This window comes from Dendrobates tinctorius, unplaced genomic scaffold (assembly GCF_039654945.1).
Source record: "Dendrobates tinctorius isolate UK_male_01 unplaced genomic scaffold, ASM3965494v1 ptg000016l, whole genome shotgun sequence".
Taxonomy (NCBI): domain Eukaryota; kingdom Metazoa; phylum Chordata; class Amphibia; order Anura; family Dendrobatidae; genus Dendrobates; species Dendrobates tinctorius.
In genome coordinates this window covers 88,865,793-88,885,194 of record NW_027361684.1, presented here as the reverse complement: position 1 = coordinate 88,885,194, position 19,402 = coordinate 88,865,793, and the positions used below count along the sequence as shown (strand labels likewise).

The following is a 19,402-nucleotide window of genomic DNA, read 5'->3' as shown; positions in this document are numbered from 1 at the left end:
TAGGGTATCTGTTAGACTAGTCTATTTTGGGTATATTCTCGGCATATACCTTTCTTCACTGTGTTGGCGTATTTTAAATTGAATCATTAAAGGTTTTTTAAGGGAAATACATGTGCACCAACTAATTCTTCATGTCCTTAGCTTATTTGATACGTCAATACAAAACGAGGTCTGGCCTAGTCCAGAGGACAAGTCTCAACTGTCCACGGAAGGAATGAAACTACTGCGACAATGGGACAAGTTGTGTGTGGAACAGGGCCTTTTATATCAAAAGGTGTACCTACCATCTGAGCTGCAGCACTGGTACCAACTGATAATCCCTGTGTGGATGGGTCCGGTGGTTGCTTGCGAGGCGAATGAGAAGGGCGGCTCACTTTGGAAGTGAAAAGACACTTCAGTGGTTGCAGCGAATCCTCTATTGCCCTGAGATGGGAGGGATGGTGGCAGACGCATGTAGGTAGTGTCGGGTCTGTGGGCTCAGCAAAAGCCCTGAGCAGCGGGCTCCCAAGCAGTCTATTAAGACTTCGGCTCAGCTAGAGCTATTCATGATTGACTACACATTTTGATAGGGTACTCTATGTCGGGGTACTCCTATTGCCTGCTAATGACAGATCACTTTACCAAGTATGCTGTAGCTGTTTTGACAAGAGACCAGATGGCAAAGTCGGCGGCTGAGGCCGTGTGTCGACATTTCTTCCAAGTGTTCGGGTGTCGGCAGAAAATACACCCGGATCAAGGGTCATGCTTCCAGGGGACGCTGATGAAGGTGCTGCACCAGCTGTATGGTATTGAACAGTCGAGAACAATGTTTTTTCACCCCCAGGGTAACAGGGCATGTGAGCGCTTTAATCGGATCCTGTTGAAAATGTTGAGGACATTAGAGGGTCAACAGCAGTCACGCTGGCCTGAGTATCTCCCGTAATTGATGTGGGCCTACAATAATAGAGTGCAGAGCACTACTGGCTATTCACCACACATATTGATGTTTGGGAGACCCAACCAGGACATTGAAGATTTGAACATGCTGGATCACTCCTCCAATCCCCCTCAAACTGCATCTGAATGGATACAAGAACACCGGCGGTTGTTGAGGGTGGTGCTTCAAATGGTGGGTGATCCTCTTTGTCAGGTGGCCCAAAGGGACACGCGACCGGTGCAAACAGAGATGTTCTCTCTGTGAGATAGAGTGTTAGTGAGGGCAAAATGATGGTCAGGAAAGCTTAGTGACCGATGGGAGGCGACTCCGTATCTGATAAAAAAATAGGTAAATCCTGAGATTCCAGTGTACGTGGTGAAGCTGGTGGGGACAGGGGGGCCTACCCATAAATTGCACCATAACATGCTACAACGGTGCTGGTTTGAAGATTTGGCTCCCATTCCCAAGGAGCAAGACGCCACATCCCAAAGGATGGTTACTCTTAGTGATCTTGAATTTGATGGTGTGCTATCTCCCTCGCCTGCTTTCTTGCCACCTTTGACCACTCTGTCGCCATGTGACGAGAGTGTTGAGAATGTGGTGGATCCTGCTGAGGAAAGAGAATCAGGTCAGCTGCTTGGTCCAGACGCTGTGTCACAGAAAGCTGTGCTGCAGGAGTAGGCAACCTCACTCGTTCCCTCTGGCAACACCATAGAAGAGGCTTCCGCTCCCTCTGGGGCTGCGCCTGTTGAAGTAGGCCTCAGGAGAACTACCCAATCTATAGCAGGAATACTGCCCCAGCGATATGCTCAGGATGACTTTAAGTGGGGAGGTATGTTGAGGACGCTAACCTCTAGTGGGGTGGCATGTAAGAGGGTGAACTGTGATTACACCAAGAGAGCACTAGGACCCTGTGGTGTTTGCCTGCTGCAGCTAAGAGTAGGTGCTGTGAGTGCTCGGGAGTCTGTGTGTGCTGGGGGGTGGGGCCCAATGTCGACTGTCTAGAGCTGTAAGGAAGCTTCCAGAAACAGAGACACTGCCCAGAGAGACACTGTGTGTGTGGAGCAGCTTATGAGAAGCTGTGTGGAGCAGCTTATGAGAAGCAAGGAGACTGGACACTGTATGAGACTGTTTACTGCAACCCTTTCATCTTGGGAGCCTGAGGCCTAGCTGTGGAACAAAAACACAGAGTTCCTGAGAGCTGTGTCACTTTGGAGCTTTGTGGAGTCCCTGTTGTGATGAGCTGAGAAGCAATATTGGACAGATGTTTTATAGAGAAACAGGCGTATTGCTTCTAGGAGAATTCATGAGGATTACTGGATGAGAGATGGCATCTTGAGGCTACAGAACTATAAGTCTGGGCTCGGCACCAGCCGACGAGGAACCTTGTGTTGCTGCAACTGATTGGTGGTGAAGATTGGGACTGGCTGTAGCCTTTGTATTCTATATGCATGAGAGGAGACTCACCTCAGGTTAAAGGTACCATAATCATAGATACCCGGTTATCCCTAGTTGAAGCGCTTAAGGACCTTTGTATTATATTTATATGTATTGTTATTGTAGATTTGTGTAGGTTATACACAGTGTGCCAGTCCCTTGATATCACTACATTTGATTTACACCTGTTCTCTGAGTACCTAAATTGACCTTTCTGTTAGGTAAATTTATTTTAAATCCCAGTGTAATACACTCTTTATCTGCTGTTTGAGTAAAGATACTTTTGGGATTTCTGCCTCAGTCACGAATTGTGACCCACTGGATCTTATTCGGACCTCTGGTCATTACAAATTCAACACACCTCAGTTTTTGTAGTTAAAAAAAGTAGACATGTCCAAGAGCGGTAAAGGATCCAGCTTTCAGAGTATCATTTTTTTAATTTAATACATTGAAACAAGTGAAAAAATATACAAACTTTTGAAAAGGTTGAAGTGAACACTTTCTGAAAGAACCATCGAGTTTCAAACGTTACAACATTCTTAGTCTTGGTACGAAATGCATTGTTTTTTATGAAGGGTGTTCAGAAGGTGAAATCTCTGTTCCCCTGCACTTTACACACTCTCCCCTGCTCCAGGACTGAATCTCTGGTGCCACTCATGGTGTCTGTTATTGTCTTCAGTGCTGCCTGCGATTACTGAGCTCAGCAGCCTATGTTATCAACTCGAGCAGACTCATGGAGCTAAGTTACTGTCTGCAGCGCTGTCATCGATGTAATGATGAAGTCAGTAAGGATTTAGGGCACTTTGACATGGAGATATTTTGCATCAGTATTTGTTAACTGACTCCAGGAGTGGATCCAAAACACAGACGAGCTGAAAGTGATTCAGTTATTTTTTTCCACTGTGTTTGCTCCTGACTGTTTTTTAGCTTCCAAATACTGATGTAAAATACTGTCCCAAATACTCACTCTGTGAATGAGGCGAGGAAGCTGCTTGTAATCCTGCTGTAATATAAGTCCTTATTCCAATGATGAGTGCACACTTGCTTGTCTTCTTTGCTCCAGGATATTCAGCAGAGCAGGAGCAACACCTGAGGCAAAACTGTGGCCAGCAGATGTCTGGCCCTATGACACAGTGACGTGATAGACCCCGACTCCCAAGCAAAATTAATCTGACAGACGCACACAAAATAAATACACAAAGCATTGTAATTAGGTCTCAAATGTTCTCAATTTTATTTAAATTCATAACACCAAAAATGGCACAACCCCCGACTCACTAAGAGACACCCTCCAGCACCCAGGAGAGGAAAAAACCCCTGTGGTGGAAACCGCTAGGGAACCAAAGCTGGAGGATTGCCCTTCCCTTGGGCTTAGAGAGTTAGTGCCGATATAGCAGATGTAACTGCAGAATTTTACAATTTGTACATTTTACTAAATTTACAGAGAACTACATAACAAATATTGACTATAAATGTGATAACCGGATGTGGGAGAGATTTGGCTGCGATATCGGTCACCCCATTGGTTGCTAGACCCAATTTAGTTGATCTGATTGCCCAGATGGATGAACCATTTCTTCCTTATAGATCCAGGTCCAACTCTCAAAAATGTAGACTTTTGGTTACCAGGATTGTACACAATGAATAATCCCTAATAGGAGAAATACTCCCCCCTTCCTCCACCCCAATTTATCACCCATTAAAGTCATAAAAGTCTGTTACCTTCCCATGCCTTGGGGGTGACTAAAGCAGACAACCCCTTTCCCTGCTAGAACCTCCAAATTTCACCAAGGCCGGCACATTACGTGGGGTGGTCAAGCTCAACACGTCCTCAGGCGCATCAGTAATGGCGCTGATCGTGGTAACGCACCCTTCTATTATGGAATCTTTTTTATCACATGTGTTTATGACCTCATAACAGTTGTCATGTTACTACAGGGCTATTACTGATGCAGAACCCAAGTATTAACCCTTTCATAAATGGTAATTCACTTCATTATAGAGGCAACTAACTGCGCTTGTCACCAAGCAGGCACCTATCATTTTGCACTTTTTTGATCCAGGGATAGGGTTTATAGCTAGCACGTTACACTGAAGCAAATAAGTGAAATTCTTAGAAAATAATATTATAGGGAATTGCATTTCAAGCATTTTTCTAATGTACAGCTTACATAATTACATATGTTGAAGTTGATGATTCTAGATCTTTTTTCAACCTGGGTTTAGTAATGGATAATTTATTTTCCTCTACTTGATCTGACTCTCCCCCAGAGGCCGTGGGGTACTCGGTGCCTGGCCCGTTGGTTTCAATGGGAGATGTCACAGCGTCAGTGACCCGGTCCGTGGCCTCAGGCGGTCAATGTAAAAGGGGTAGAGTGATGGGGATAAAGTTGTTGAGATGATTCGTGATGCCACCTGTGGTTTCTGGTCAGGTTGACCAGCGCTGCAGGGTTGCTTCTCTGGGACAGATGGTGTGGTGCAGCAATGATGTTGAAGCTCCCCACAGGTGGAGCTGTAGTTCCAGGGCAGTGAAGATGAGGTTGGCAAGTGGGGAGATGGTGTAAAGAAGTAGATGTAGCAGAGCCGGGTGTAAGGCGCAAGAATAAGTGGAGGATGCACGGGCATGTAGTTCCAAGGCATTACTCACAGTCTGGTGCACACAGATGCCCGCTTCGGTGCCGTGTCCTCCAGGTCAGGGGCTCAGCTAACTCCCAGGCAAGATAAAGTACACCTTTCCAGCACTCCTCCAATATGTGCCTTCTCTGAACGTCTCCACACTAGCGCCTAATCTGAAGTACTTGTAGTTGCGTATTAAACTCAAGTTCCTCCTTCTTGATGTTACTTAGAACTCTACTTGTACGGCAGACAGCTGTAGCCTGCTTCGGGGACTCCTTGCTATCATGTCCCGGCTCACCCACGTTGCTGTTGTGCCCCCAAGTCTTAGATGGGAATAAATTCCTCCGGTTTCTGCTGCAGGAACATCAGTATCCATACAAACTCGGGGACCGGACCCCGGCCATGCGCTTCAAACTTGAGGAAGGGCTCTGCTCTGACCCTAGTCCTTAGTTCTCTTCTTCTCCTTACGTTCCATACTAAACTATCTTCCTTCTGAAGAATCAGGCTTTCTATGGCTCTTTCTTGTGCCAGCAGCTCCAGGTCACAGGCGTCTGCTGCAGCACTTCCTTCACTCCATCCCTCTCAGGGGATCTTCTCTCACAGACTGACTTTTTTTTCCTAATATTCTCCCGCTCTCATGTGCAGTCTAAGCTCCACCCACCTCCCAGCACTCTTCGTGTTCCAAGCAGGGAGCCACAAAGGTTGCTCTGCTACACTACTGGTGTGCGTGTGGGATGTGAGTGTTGGAGTGTGGTCAGGTGTCTCCACCTTACCTGGATAGTGGGGTACCACACCTCAGGAGGACAGGGGGAGGTGCAGTACCTCTGTGGCGACTGAACCCTCAGGGGCACCACAGATCTATAAATAAAACATATTTTAATTGCAGTTATTTCAGGTAGCGGGGTAAATATTCTCCGGTCACGATTAGGCCTGTTTCACACGTCAGCTTTTTGACGTCAGTCAAAATCCGCCAATTTTTGGAAAAAAAAACTAATCCGCCAAAAAAGGGGCGGATCTGTTTTTTTCCCCCCATAGACTTACATTATTGGCGGATCTTGACTGACGGTCGTCCGTCACCCCCGGTTTTTGACGGATCCGCCAAAATTTTTCTGTCTCCCGGGCGGATAAGACGGACTCTGCAACGTTTTTTCTGCTTAACGGTCCGCTATTTTCATGTGCTCATGCCCGGAAGCGTTGCTCCGGGATCATTTTTAACCCAGAAATGCCGTTCCAGGATCGTAAAGAATATTCTCTCTCTCTCTTTCTCTCTCTCCCTTCGCCGGATCCGTCAAACAGTGGCACACGTTGTTGTCAAAACGCTGATGGATCCGTTTTCCGCCATTTTCGCGGATTACAACTGATCGAAAAAACGTAAGTGTGAAACAGGCCTTACATAATGTTATCCCTGGATTAAAAGAGGCAGAGGAACATAAAACATGCAAATGATCCCAGATGGTGATTTGTTCTGTTTGAGCTATAAAGGGAATCTGAGAGCAGTATGATGTAGGGGCAGAAAGCAGCCAATCATTGGTGAGCGGGGTTACACAGTGATCATGAATAAGGAGAAAGATCACATGACAACAGGTGTATTAGTCCTCTAGTGATAATCTCCTGCTGATAAATCAGTCATTTTATAAGAATTACAGCAAGCAGCCCAGTAAGTGACATATCACTGGAATCAGGGTCGCTGCCCCTGCATTATGCTGCTCTCAGATTATGTGGCCAAAACTTGGTGACAGATTCTGTTTAATGGAAGTAAAATGAGTTTTAAATGTTTCTGGAAGCACAAAAAACAAACAAAAACCGCCTGTTTAGTGTTTGATGAAGTGAAAACCACCCTAACGAGTGCAACTTTGTTGGCATATGCCTGGTTTGACAGCCCTTTTCTGTTGTACACAGACAGTAGTCTTCATGGATTGGGGGCGGTACTAGCACAGGTGCAGGATGACCAAAAGCGAGTGGTTGCACATGGCAGCAGGGTTTTAAGAGACAGAATGCTTTGCCGAGTATCTAGCAGGAGCTGAGGTGCTAGTCATGATAGATAACAACCCGCTGGCTCACTTATAGAATTTAAAACTTGGAGCGTTGGAGCAGCAGTGGGTCGCCCGCCTTGCTAAGATCAATTATTGCAGTAAATTCCGCTCTGGCTGAGAAAATGGAAATGCAGATGCATTGTCAAGGGTACCCATTGGGTCCTCGGGGGAAGATGTTGATGACCAACTTGAGGACACTGAAACTACGGCCTTGGGGCAGATAACTATCTTCCGAAGTGTGGTACACTCAAGTGGGGTGGCCTCCGGGATGCCCTTTGTCCTGGCTAAAACACCCTTAGATTGGGCAAAGGTCCAGGATGAGTGTCCCGACATTGCATTTGTGCGCAGTTGGGTACAAAACGAGGTCTGTATGTGCACATGTATTCTCCTTAAAAATCCTTTAATGATTCAATTTAAAATACACCAACCCAGTGAAAAAAGGTATATGCTGAGAATATACCCAAAATAGACTAGCCTAACAGATACCCTATAGTAGGCCTATGATTGCCCCTACCTGACTTTGGAGGTTGGCACCCTAAAGAATAATTTTTTGATGCCCCCACTCAACGTAGAATATCCCTTACTGCCCTATTATGCCCTACAACAAAGCTGAGAAAACAATATATTAAAGGGCAGAAATGAGTAGAGTCTTGGAACTAAAGATGATTTACCAAAGGGTATCTGATAAACATATAAATACTTCAAATATCAAACATCATGAACCATCTCATCATCCTTTAGAAAAAATTATTATCTTATCTGATACAAGTCCACAGTAATGACCTCATAAGATGGACTCAGTATTTCATTCTAAGTCAAGGGAACATATGTACCTCACAATGGCAACTGCAGTCATGATTAAAGTCCCACAATATAGAAAATGAACTTAAACCAGTGCCTTATTGTTGTACAAAGGCTGCAAGATCTTTTGGATCATAACTTAACGTGATTCAGATGCACCCCGACACATTTCCTCATCAATAGCACTGTTCATCAGGAGGTTACAGAGATACAGATGCCGGATGCCATGATGGATGATGACATACACCGACAGTTCCAGGGTGGACTTAAATTACCCCCATGAATTAAGCATACCTCAATAATCTCTGCCCACCCAATCGCTGGCGACATTACCAGGTCATAAAACTATGCTACTTTGCAGATATACCAACAGGGCCGCCATTAGGGCATTACTGCCCTTACTGCTGTATGGGGCCTGGTGAGCAGCAGTACAGAAGGGGGCCCGCAGGTCAGGGGCCCCGCTCCTGTGCTTCTAGTCATCGGGCCCCAAGTGCTGTGCGTCATCAGGCCCCAAGTGCTGTGTGCGCTGCGTCCGGGCCTGCGGCGCACACATAAGCACAGCCACCACAGCGGCCGACATCAGAGAGCTACATGAAGTGGAAGAGCTGAAGGACCTGTGGTGACGTCATGATCACAGGCCTTCACCATTTATCAGCTCCGCCATCTGATCATATGACGATGACATCGCCACAGGTCCTTCAGCTCACACAGCAGCAGCTGTCCTGGTTGTGTGCAGCTAGTGTTCTCTGGTATGATACCATCTTAGCCACAGGAGCACGGCCAGGTAAGAAGAAAGTTATTTTTAAATTGTATTATTGAAAGCGGCAATATGTTTCCCCGACACGATGGAAACACATATACCATGTGTCTCCATCCTGCCGGGGTAGAATGGAGACACACAGGGGCAAAATGGAGACACAGGGCAGAATGGGAGACAAGGGGCAGATTGGAGACACACAGGGGCAGATTTTAGACACGGGGGCAGAATGGAGACATGAGGGCAGAATGGAGACAAGGGGCAGATTGGACACACAGGGGCAGAATGGAAACACGGGGGCAGGATTGGAGACACTTGGGCAGAATGGAGACACACAGGGCAGAATGGAGACACGGGAGTAGAAAGGAGACACGGGGGCAGGATGGGAGACAAGGGGCAGATTGGAGATACACAGGGGCAGAATGTAGACACAGGGCAGAATGGAGACACGGGGACAGAATGGAGACATGGGGGCAGGATGGGATGCAAGGGGCAGATTGGAGACACACAGGGGCAGAATGGAGACACGGGGTAGAATGGAGACACGGGGCAGAATGGAGACATGGGGCAGGATGGAAGACAAGGGGCAGATTGGAGACAAGGGGCAGATTGGAGACACACAGGGGCAGATTGGAGACAAGTGACAGATTGGAGACACACAGGGGCAGTATGGAGACAAGTGGCAGATTGGAGACAAACATGGACAGAATGGAGACACGGGGCAGGATTGGAAACACGGAGGCAGAATGGAGACACGGGGGCACAATGGAGACAAGGGGCAGATTGGAGACACACAGGGGTAGATTGGAGACAAGCGGTAGATTTTGGACACACGAGCAGAATGAAGACATGGGGCAGAATGGAGACAAGGGCAGGATTGGAGACACGGGGCAGAATGGAGACAAAGGGCAGAATGGAGACAAGGGGCAGAATGGGAGACAAGCGGCAGATTGGAGACACATGGGGAAGAATGGAGACACGGGGGCAGGATTGGAGACAAGGAGCAGAATGGGAGACAAGGGGCAGGATGGAGACAAGGGGCAGGATGGGAGACACATGGTGCAGGATCATGGGGCAAGATGGAGACACATGGTGCAGGATCATGGGGCAGAATGGAGCCTGGGCGGAGTCTCAAGGGGGCCTCGAAAATGTTGCCAGTATGGGGCCCCGAAATTCCTAGTGGCAGCCCTGATTGTGAAGTTCTATGTTGTAAGACCGAAATGTCATATATGAATTATGTTAGATTGCTACAATTAATCCCATCTCAGCATTACTATCCAGAGCGCTAAGTTCTAGGTACAAAATAGGGTAGAATACTTAAAAACGCAAACAAATCAATTAAGGGCAAAGGTAAGGATAGCAGAGCTCATGATTACAAGAACAACACAACACAACACAACACTAGCTTCTCACTAAAAGAACAAGCAGCAAATAAAACAAAGTGATTCTTTTTTTAACTACAAGGAGTCCAGTTAGTAATATACTGTTGAGTCCTACCCCTGTTGGGGCAGTATAAATCTGGTTACAGATTCCCTTTAACCACTAGACATAAAAAATAACATTGAGTGTTGCAATTGTGTAAGTTAGTGAGCAGCTGTCAAGACGTCATTTTTTCAGTACAGTTCATGAGATCCTTATTGACAGCCTAAAATATATTTATTTCCCAATAAACTAGAAACAACATAAAAGTTATATTCTGTGATGATGGAACAGTAGCGGCCTTGCTAGTTTCACTATATGTGCTGTTATCAAAACTTTCAGTTGTGTTTCCAAAATCTTCATTAATTGTTTTAGGCAAAAGTAGTTTGGAGATCAAGCTGCTAAGTTTGGATTCCATTGTAGAGAGAAGCCGTTCTGTAGGAAGGGGAATATAGTAAGTAAAATTTTGCTCTGTTGGGTCCAGGCAGACTCCTTCGCTGGACTTCAGAAAGAAAACACTGCTGAGGTCTATACCGGCCAATGATGATGGTGATGAGCATGGAATATCTCGTACAAGCTTGTAACTCTCCATCCATTCTCTTAACCATTCAATTCTACAGTCGCACTCCCATGGATTCTTGAAAAGATATAGCCTTCCTATGAAATATACTGGTTTAAAAACTTCAAAGGGTAAAGTGGTCAAGTTGTTACTATTTAGATGCAAAGATACTAAGCTGGTGAGGTTTGCAAAAGCTTCTTCTTCAATGAAGCTTATCTTGTTTCGGTCTAGATAAAGAACTTCCAGCTCAACCAAATCTTGAAACCAAACACCTGAGACATTTCGTATATAGTTACCACCTAAATTTAGCATCTTCAGTTTCTTTAGTCCTTTGAAGGAGTTTTCTGGAAGCTCATTCAGTAAGTTATCATTAAGAAAAAGATACTCCATTTTCTGACAATCTTGAAAAGACTTATCATGGATCACATTTATTTTATTGTCTTGGAGGTTAAGATAGGTTAGATTAGGTATACCTTGTAGAGAATTATAAGCCACAGCCTCAATCCTGTTACTTTCCAGATACACGTGAGTCAAACTCTTCATTCCTCGAATAGCTCCTGGAATCCTCCGAAAGTTGTTTTGAAAAAATATTAGCTCTCGTAGTAATGGAAGATCAACAAAAAGCCTATCGGGGATGTTGAACAAATTGCAGTCTGCTAAATCCAATTTTATTAGCTTCTTTGATGCTGAAAAGGTTTGAGTGTGCAAATATCGAATGTACTCATTATGGGCCATTTTGAGCTCGATCAGATTGGGCAATCCTTTAAAAGCCCCTGGAGTAATAAATGATATGTTGTTGTGGCTCAGTGAAAGAAGTTTTAACGAAGGCAAAGTCCCAAAAGCCCGTTCTGAGAGAAATTTGATATTGTTTTTATCTAGGTTAATAAAGGAAGCTTCACATGGAAATTCATTAGGGATCTCGAGAAGTCCTATTCGATCACATAAAACAGAGCAGTTTCGTTCGTGAGTACAAGCACAGCTTGATGGACAGGAGCGGTAACAAGCCCATATGGCATAAAGTGGCTGAATAAAAAGAACAGCTACAAGAAAAAAAAACAATCCTTGTTAGATGTAGTGTGAATGAAAACACATTCCTCATTTTTTACATGACTTGTGAAATTGATGTAATTTTCTGAATTTAATAATTAAAATATATTATGCTTGTTCCAGAGTCACGTGGCAGAGCACGTGTCACATTGTACATTCCGTCCGATCTGTGGACAACATTGTATAAAGCAGGAGAAGCGAAGAAGAATACTCTATATGTTTGAGGAAAAAAAAATCAGTATAACTTGTTATTTATTCATTGAAATCTCTGGTGTTAATATGCATACGAGTCCAGTAGGTGGGTCCTGTATGACCGCACATGCAGAAATAACTGCTAAACACAAAGTAGGACCACCCACTGGACCCATATACATACATTTACCAAGGATTTCAGTTAATGGAATACGACCAGAGGGTGGCCCTAATCAGTGATTGGTAGTTATATCTGCATGTACAATCATGCAGGGACCGCCCACTGGACTCATATGCATACAAACAGCATGGTTTGCAATGAGTAAAATGCAAGCTTTACTGAAACTTTTCCCACAAAAATGTATATGATTCTGAACAGCTCCTCCTGCTCTATAACATCCTGATGCAAATCAGATACCATTTTCAACATGACAGGTCCCTTTAGTTAATATTCCATGTAACTATATGGATCACAGTGTAGCACTGAAAGAAAAGACAATTCCTAGGCTACGCTCCCACAGTGAGCTTTTGGTGCCTGTTTTTGCTGCATCAAAAACACAGCATCTTACAGTTCTAGCAAAGTGGATGGGATTTATAGAAATCTCAAGTCCTCTGTGCTTCTTTTTAACGCTATGTAAACTCACCTTCAATGAGTTTTTCAAATCTGATTACTTTCAGTGGGAAAAATGAGATAATAATCTTGTAGTTATGATACCTTTTAATGGATAACAAAAATAAAATAAATTATGTTACAAAGTAAGCTTTCGAGACTTCATAGGTCTCTTTCTTAGGCATGGTATAACAAAGTATCTGATGAAACACAAATATATACACAAGAAAGCAGAGGCATGGTAAGATAAATGGACATTTAAATAAACAAACTGAGCTCAGAGAATGTATCCTTAATTTGTTTAGATTAGTGGTGTGAAAGTGTGAAGGCCCCGTTACACATAACAATGTCCCAGCGATCCCAGCAAGGATCCGACATGGATGGGATCGCTGGGACATCGTTAGGCTGATCGCTGGTGAGCTGTCACATAGACAGCCCCTCCAGCGATCAGGACCAGCGTGCACGCTGGTTTCCAAGGTAAACAGCGGGTAACTAAGAGCTGCGCGGCTCTTAGGTACCCGATGTTTACATTGGAAACCAGCGTCCAGCATCGCTGATCGCTAGTCTCTCGCTGCCACACGCAGCGATGCGCGCTAGCCAGCGGGAGACCAGCGATCAAAACCGGCCGAGGACGATGGAGTGCGATCAGCGATACCCGGCAGGTGGGCCGGTCGTTGATCCCCGTCACACACAGTGATCTCGCTGGTGAGATCGCTGTGGCGTCACAAAATCAGCGATCTCGCTAGCGAGATCACTGCGTGTGACGGGGCCTTTATAGTCCCAATATCCCTGTAAGATCAAAACCCTGGTGCACTCACTGTCTCTGGAGCAGATTGCTCAGATTTTGTAGTGAGTCATAAATCCTCCTGACAGATTCAAGGGCCTTTTACACATAGTGAGATCGCTAGCGATATCGCTAAAGTGTCACCGATTTTGTGACGCAACAGCAATATCGCTAGCGATCTCACTTTGTGTGACACGTACCTGCGACTGGCCCCCCCACTGGATATCGCTGATTGCGCTGGAATGTCCTGGGCCATTTTTTCCTCGTTGGCGTCCCGCAAGCACCGACTAGCGACGCATGGACGCAGGCGGAAGTCGTCATCATCGCAGCGGTGTGACAGGTAAGAGTGACCGCCGACAGATCGCTTATCGCTGCTGCGTCGCTGGTGAGATCTGCCTGTTTGGCAGCTCACTAGCGACCATTTAGCGATGCACCAGCGATCCTGCCCGGGTCGTATCGTTGTCGGGATCACTGGTGCATCGCTAAATGTAACGGGATCCTTAGCCCTGCGTGGAGGAAGTCAAAAACTGCAATAAGTTGTATTCCTAAACCCTTTGATGTTTTTGTGATTTTAAAGTTGCCTTTTAATATGACAACTTTCATATTGTTTATGTTGTGTTCTGGACAACATAAATGTTTGGCCACCAGGTAAATGTTTTTTTTAATTACCGTATATACTCGTGTATAAGCTGAGATTTTCAGCCCATTTTTTTAAGGCTGAAAGTCCCCCTCTTGGCTTATACACGAGTCATATACGGGGGTCGGCGGGGAGGGGGAGCGGGGTGTTACCCCTCCTGGCACGTCTCTGCAGCCCTTCTGCTTCTCCATAGGTCTCCTGCGCCTGTGTTCAGGGTTACGTGGTACCGCTCATTAAAGTCTTGAATATGCGCATATTCATGCCTTTAATGAGCGGAACCACATGACCACTGAATGCAGGAAGAAGACAACCGAGGGAGAAGCAGGGGCTGTAGAGAAGACCATGCGCCAGGAGGGGGTGAGTATGACAGTGGGCAGAGCAATATTCACCTGTCCCCGTTCCATCACCGTGCACCGCTGTGTCTCCCGGGTCCTCTGGCTGTGACGTTCAGCAGAAGGCGTGATGACGTAGTCAGTGCGTGCCCTCTGCTGAACGTCACCGCAGAGACCCGGGAGACAGAACGTCGATGGAGCGGGACCCTGTAAATATCGCCACTGCTGGGGGCCTGAGTCAGCGGCGACACTGGCACCTGGCCCACATAGCGTGCCAGTGTCATCGTCTGCTCAGGACACCGGCACCTGGCCCCCAGCGAGAGATGAGTATGTCATTTTTTTTTAATTGCAGCAGCAACATATGGGGGTATTTATGGAGCATCTTCTTGGGTTACCATTAACCCTTGTGCAGCAGCATATGGGGGGTATTTATGGAGCATCTTCTTGGGTCAGCATTAACCCTTGTGCAGCAGCATATGGGGGGTATTTATGGAGCATCTTCTTGGGCCACCATTAATCCTTGTGCAGCAATACAGCAATATATGGGTTTTTTTTATCTATGGAGCATCTTCTTGTACCACCATTAACCCTTTTCCCAGTTTTTTGTGGCAAAATTAGGGGGGTCGGCTTATACGCGGGTCAGCTTATACACGAGTATATACAGTATCTTTAATCGTGTGGCAAGGAGACTTCACCCTTGCTCTCAGTTTCTGTCCTGTCTCTCCCATATAGAGACCCCCATAGTGCACAGAATTAAGTACACCACATTGGAAGAGGAACATGTTAATGTTTCGTGAATCTTAAAGTCCTGCTCTGTGTTGGGAATCTGTATCCTATCTTTGGTCTCTACATTTGGATGACCAGCTAAAAACAATATTCAAAGACCCTCCCTTGCTGTGCTACAGAAGACCTTCTAATTTAATAAACTTTATGATCCGAAGTTCAATAACCTCGGATACACCAAGAGGAACTTATCAATGCAATGGGAAGAGCCACAAAACCTGCACTCATGTAGAGACAAAAGATAGGATTCAGCCTAACACAGTACCAAACCCTTTCTTTCTTATTTCAAATCTGCAGCGTATCCATTTCTCTTGCTGGTACGCTGAGTTTTCTGTGCGGATTTTCCCCATAGACTTACATTAGATGCGGAAAACCTGCTGCTAAAAAACAGGCATCACTTTTAGTGCATTTCCGCCATGGAAATGCATCAAATACACATGTTCTCACCACCTATGTATAGCAATAAAGTTTTGTCAAAGCAAAAAACCAAGAAGTATAAAAAATAAAGCAACTTTATTTAAAGCATGACACTCTAGAGTCAAAAATACAATGAAACATGCAAGTAAATTAATTTAAATAATAGGTGCAGCAATTCTGCAACATCAAAAATGCTCCAAAAGCTCATTGTGGGAACATTACCTTAGTCTTCACCTACCCAAAGCATTATTTACCTTCTTATCCTTGGGTATTAAAAAGTTGAAGGCTGCATAATTACTTGACTAAGGCTACCTCTATGAACATTCATCTTTATAACACCACCCATCGTTAATATCTGTCCATCCAGAATGAATAAGGCTCACCATATACCAGTGACAATACATGGGCTCATATTTATTACTCAGTTTATGCCTGAACTTGGCAGAAATTGCACACATTAACAACTGTGGAATGTTTTTAACATAGAAGAAAATTGCACAGTCATGTAAATGTACTGTACTTTTAGACATACTGTATCTACAAACAAAAGGCAAAAAAGATGCAAATTAGTGGTGCATATGTTCGGCTGCTCACATCAAGAAGAAATTTACAGAATATGAAAGGCACATATTCATTAAGAGGTGTGTGTACTTAACGCATAACCACCATTTTAATTTTTATTTCATAAATCAATAGATAACATGAAAATAACCATCTTTGTATTATATCTTATCCGAGAAATCTCGTTTTTTTCCACCAGGAATGATAATTAATTTTCAATATTTTCAATTCACAGGCAAAATCTGTATTCAGTTATTACAGAATGTTACATTACAGAGATAGGAGATGGCAGTCACTACCGAGATTCTATGTAGATGGGAAACGAGGAGAAGTAAGGAGCTAGAGAGACAGATCCTCCATTCTTCCCACTGAATCTTATCAGTAGTAACTGCCATTTCCTATCTCAGTAATGAAACAATCTGACTTCACTGAATACAGATTTTACATGTGAATTGGTAATTTTGAGAATGAATGATCAGTCCCGGACAGGGTCGGACTGGCCCACCAGAGAACCAAGGATTCTCCGATGGGCCCAGGCACTGACACCTGCTGGAATACTGGCCAGCAGCTGCCTAGGACCCCAATGCTCCAGGGGCCCCCAGCCAGTGGCGTGTCACTAATAGCAGCACACCCAACCGATATTGGGCCCCTGAGTCAGGGAGGCCTTCCCGATGCCAGCGGAGCAGCAGCTGGAGACAGGAGCCTGTCCCCGCTGCTAAAGAGAAATTAATATTCCCACTTCCCCATGCCCCTATGGGCATGGAGAGGAGTGTATACCATTGTACTTTAATAGCGGGTAGTGTTAGCCGTAGGCTGAGGTTAACCACTGCCTGCATGTAAAGCCAGGGCAGCTGCATCAGGGCCCCGAAGGTGGGCCCCTGCAGGGTGGCTAACCCTGAGGGCAATCGGCGGGCAGGGAGTGATCCCTGATGCTTGGCTGCGAAGTGGAGCTGTAGGGATCCAATGCCGTCTTGCTTCCTGCCCGTCACTTCCTGTCTGACACAGGGCAGCTGGATGATGTCATCATTCAGCTCAGCTGTTTCAGAGAGAAAGCTGCCGAGAAGTGCTGCTTCGAACATGCGGAGAGGTGAGTGGTGCTGTGTGGGTCTGTCTGTGTGTGTTCGTATATGTGTATGTGATGCGGTGCTTTGTGTGTGTGCGTGCGTGTGTGTGTGTGTGGGAGAGAGTGGTGTGGTGGTGTTTGTGTGTGAGAGTGGTGCTGTGTGTGTGTATTTGAGATTGGTAATGATGTGGGTGATGGAGAGAGCAGTGATGGGGTGATGGGGAGAAGGCAATGTAGGTGGTGGTGGAAAGAACTATGAGGGGGCTACCCCAACCCCTGCTACATAATTAAGAAGTGTACTACCTTTAATTATACCCTGATATAAGCGCATTTTACCACACAATTGGTGGTCTTGTATCTATTTCTATGTAGCTACATAGTGGACCACAAGAATGAATTTCTCTGGTGGGCCCAAGGTGCTCCAGTCTGACGCTGGGCCCAGAGGAGGACGAAGCAGATTTCCCTAATAAAATATATATTTTTTATTTTCCTGTGAACTATTGAGTTAAGAAATAATAATTATAATAACGGTTACTCTGTAAGTAAATTCAGGACATTATAAAACTAAACAACTATTCTCCTCACTTTTATTGGCGCTGCAGCATGATCGCATCTATAGTATGCATTAAATTATTTTATTTAGTGATACATATTCTGAAAAAAATTCTGTCTCAAAACAGTGCCATTTTGCGAGAGAAAAAAAATTGTCTCCACCAAGATGGCGCCGGCGTCACCTACAAAGTAGCATCTATCGGATTTCAAACAGATGCTACTGTGCAGGTGTCTATATCACTAAATAAAATAATTAAATGCATATTATAGATGCAATCATGCTGAATCGCAGGCGCTGCCACCAGCGCCTGCCTGCTGAATATGATTTTTTTCTCAATACATATTATATTAGTATGTAAAATAGGGGGCAGGTCTCTGAGTGATCAGTGACCTGTCAGAAGCCATACACATGAATACCTAATCAGTGCAGCACATGAAAACCCCCTCCAGGTTGACCCCGGCGTACGGGCATATCATTAACTCAAAATTGAAAATAAAGATTAAAAAACAACCACAAGACGGATTTCATCAACCAGTGTCTGTAGGTTACTCACCACAATCATGCTGACAGGTTCCATTTAATAAGTGTGGACTATAAATTGGTATATTCTCCACCTAATGGTAAAATCCAGTAGGTACAGAAAGTATTCAGACCACTTTAAATTTTTCACTCTTTGTTTCATTGCAGCCATTTGGTAAATTCAAAAAAGGTCATTTCTTTTCTCATTAATGTACACTCTGCACCCCATCTTGACTGAAAAAAAAAACAGAAATGTAGAAATTTTTGCAAATTTATTAAAAAAAATAAACTGGAATATCACATGGTATAACTATTCAGACCCTTTCCTCAGACACTCATATTTAAGTCACATGCTGTCCATTTCCTTGTGATCCTCCTGACATGGTTCTACTCCTTCATAGGAGTCCAGCTGTGTTTAATTAAATTGATAGGACTTGATTTGTAAAGGCACACACCTGTCTATATAAGACCTCACAGTGCATGTCAGACCAAATGAGAATCATGAGGTCAAAGGAACTGGCCAAGAAGCTCAGAGACATAATTGCAGCAAGGCCCAGATCTGGCCAAGGTTACAAAAGAATTTCTGCAGTACTCAAGGTTCCTAAGAGCACAGTGGCCTCCAAAATTCTTAAATGGAAGAAGTTAGGGACCACCAGACGTCTTCCTACACCTGACTGTCCAGCCAAACTGAGCAATTAAGGGAGAAGAGCCTTTGTGAGAGACGTAAAGAAGAACCCCAAGATCACTGTGGCTGAGCTTCGCAGATGCAGAAGGGAGATGGGAGAACGTTCCACAAAGTCTAAGGAATGGCTTCAGTACAACTCTGTGACCATCCTTGACTGTCTCAGCCAGAGTCCTGACCTAAACCCAATTGAACATCTCTGGAAAGACCAGGAAATGGCTGTCCACCAACGTTCACCATCCAACTTGACGGAACTGGAGAGGATCATCATGAAGAATGGCAGAGGATCCCCAAATCAAGGTGTGAAAACTTATTGCATCATGCCCAAGAAGACTCATGGCTGTACTAGCTCAAATGGGTGCTTCTACTCAATACTGAGCAAAGATTCTGAGTACTTATGACCATGTGATATTTCAGTTTTTCTTTTTTAATAAATTTGCAAAAATGTCTACATTTCTGTGTTTTTTCAGTCAAGATGGAGTGCAGAGTGTACATTAATGAGAATAAATGAACTTTTTTGAATTTAGCAAATGGCTACAATGAAACAAAGAGTGAGAAATGTAAAGGGGTCTGAATACTTTCCATACCCACTGTACATATCAAGCAAAAGTGTCAGATTTTAGCTCTCAGGGCTTTTAGGACTCCAAGTGCTGCTGTATAGATTCTGGCTCAATGTACATGTGT

General features: G+C 44.7%; 1 protein-coding gene across 1 annotated transcript in view; it reads right to left on the bottom strand.

The window, feature by feature from the left end:
* Positions 1-3,573: 3,573 nt before the first annotated feature.
* NYX (nyctalopin) overlaps positions 3,574-19,402 on the bottom strand; it is a 76,128-nt gene continuing 60,299 nt past the window's right edge. Inside the window, exons 2-3 of the mRNA XM_073566073.1 lie at positions 12,422-12,492; positions 3,574-11,578 (exon numbers count right to left, since the gene is read on the bottom strand). Of these exons, the coding sequence (XP_073422174.1) occupies positions 10,206-11,578; positions 12,422-12,492 (1,444 nt within the window). The 3' untranslated portion in view covers positions 3,574-10,205. The remainder of the gene's footprint in view (positions 11,579-12,421; positions 12,493-19,402) is intronic.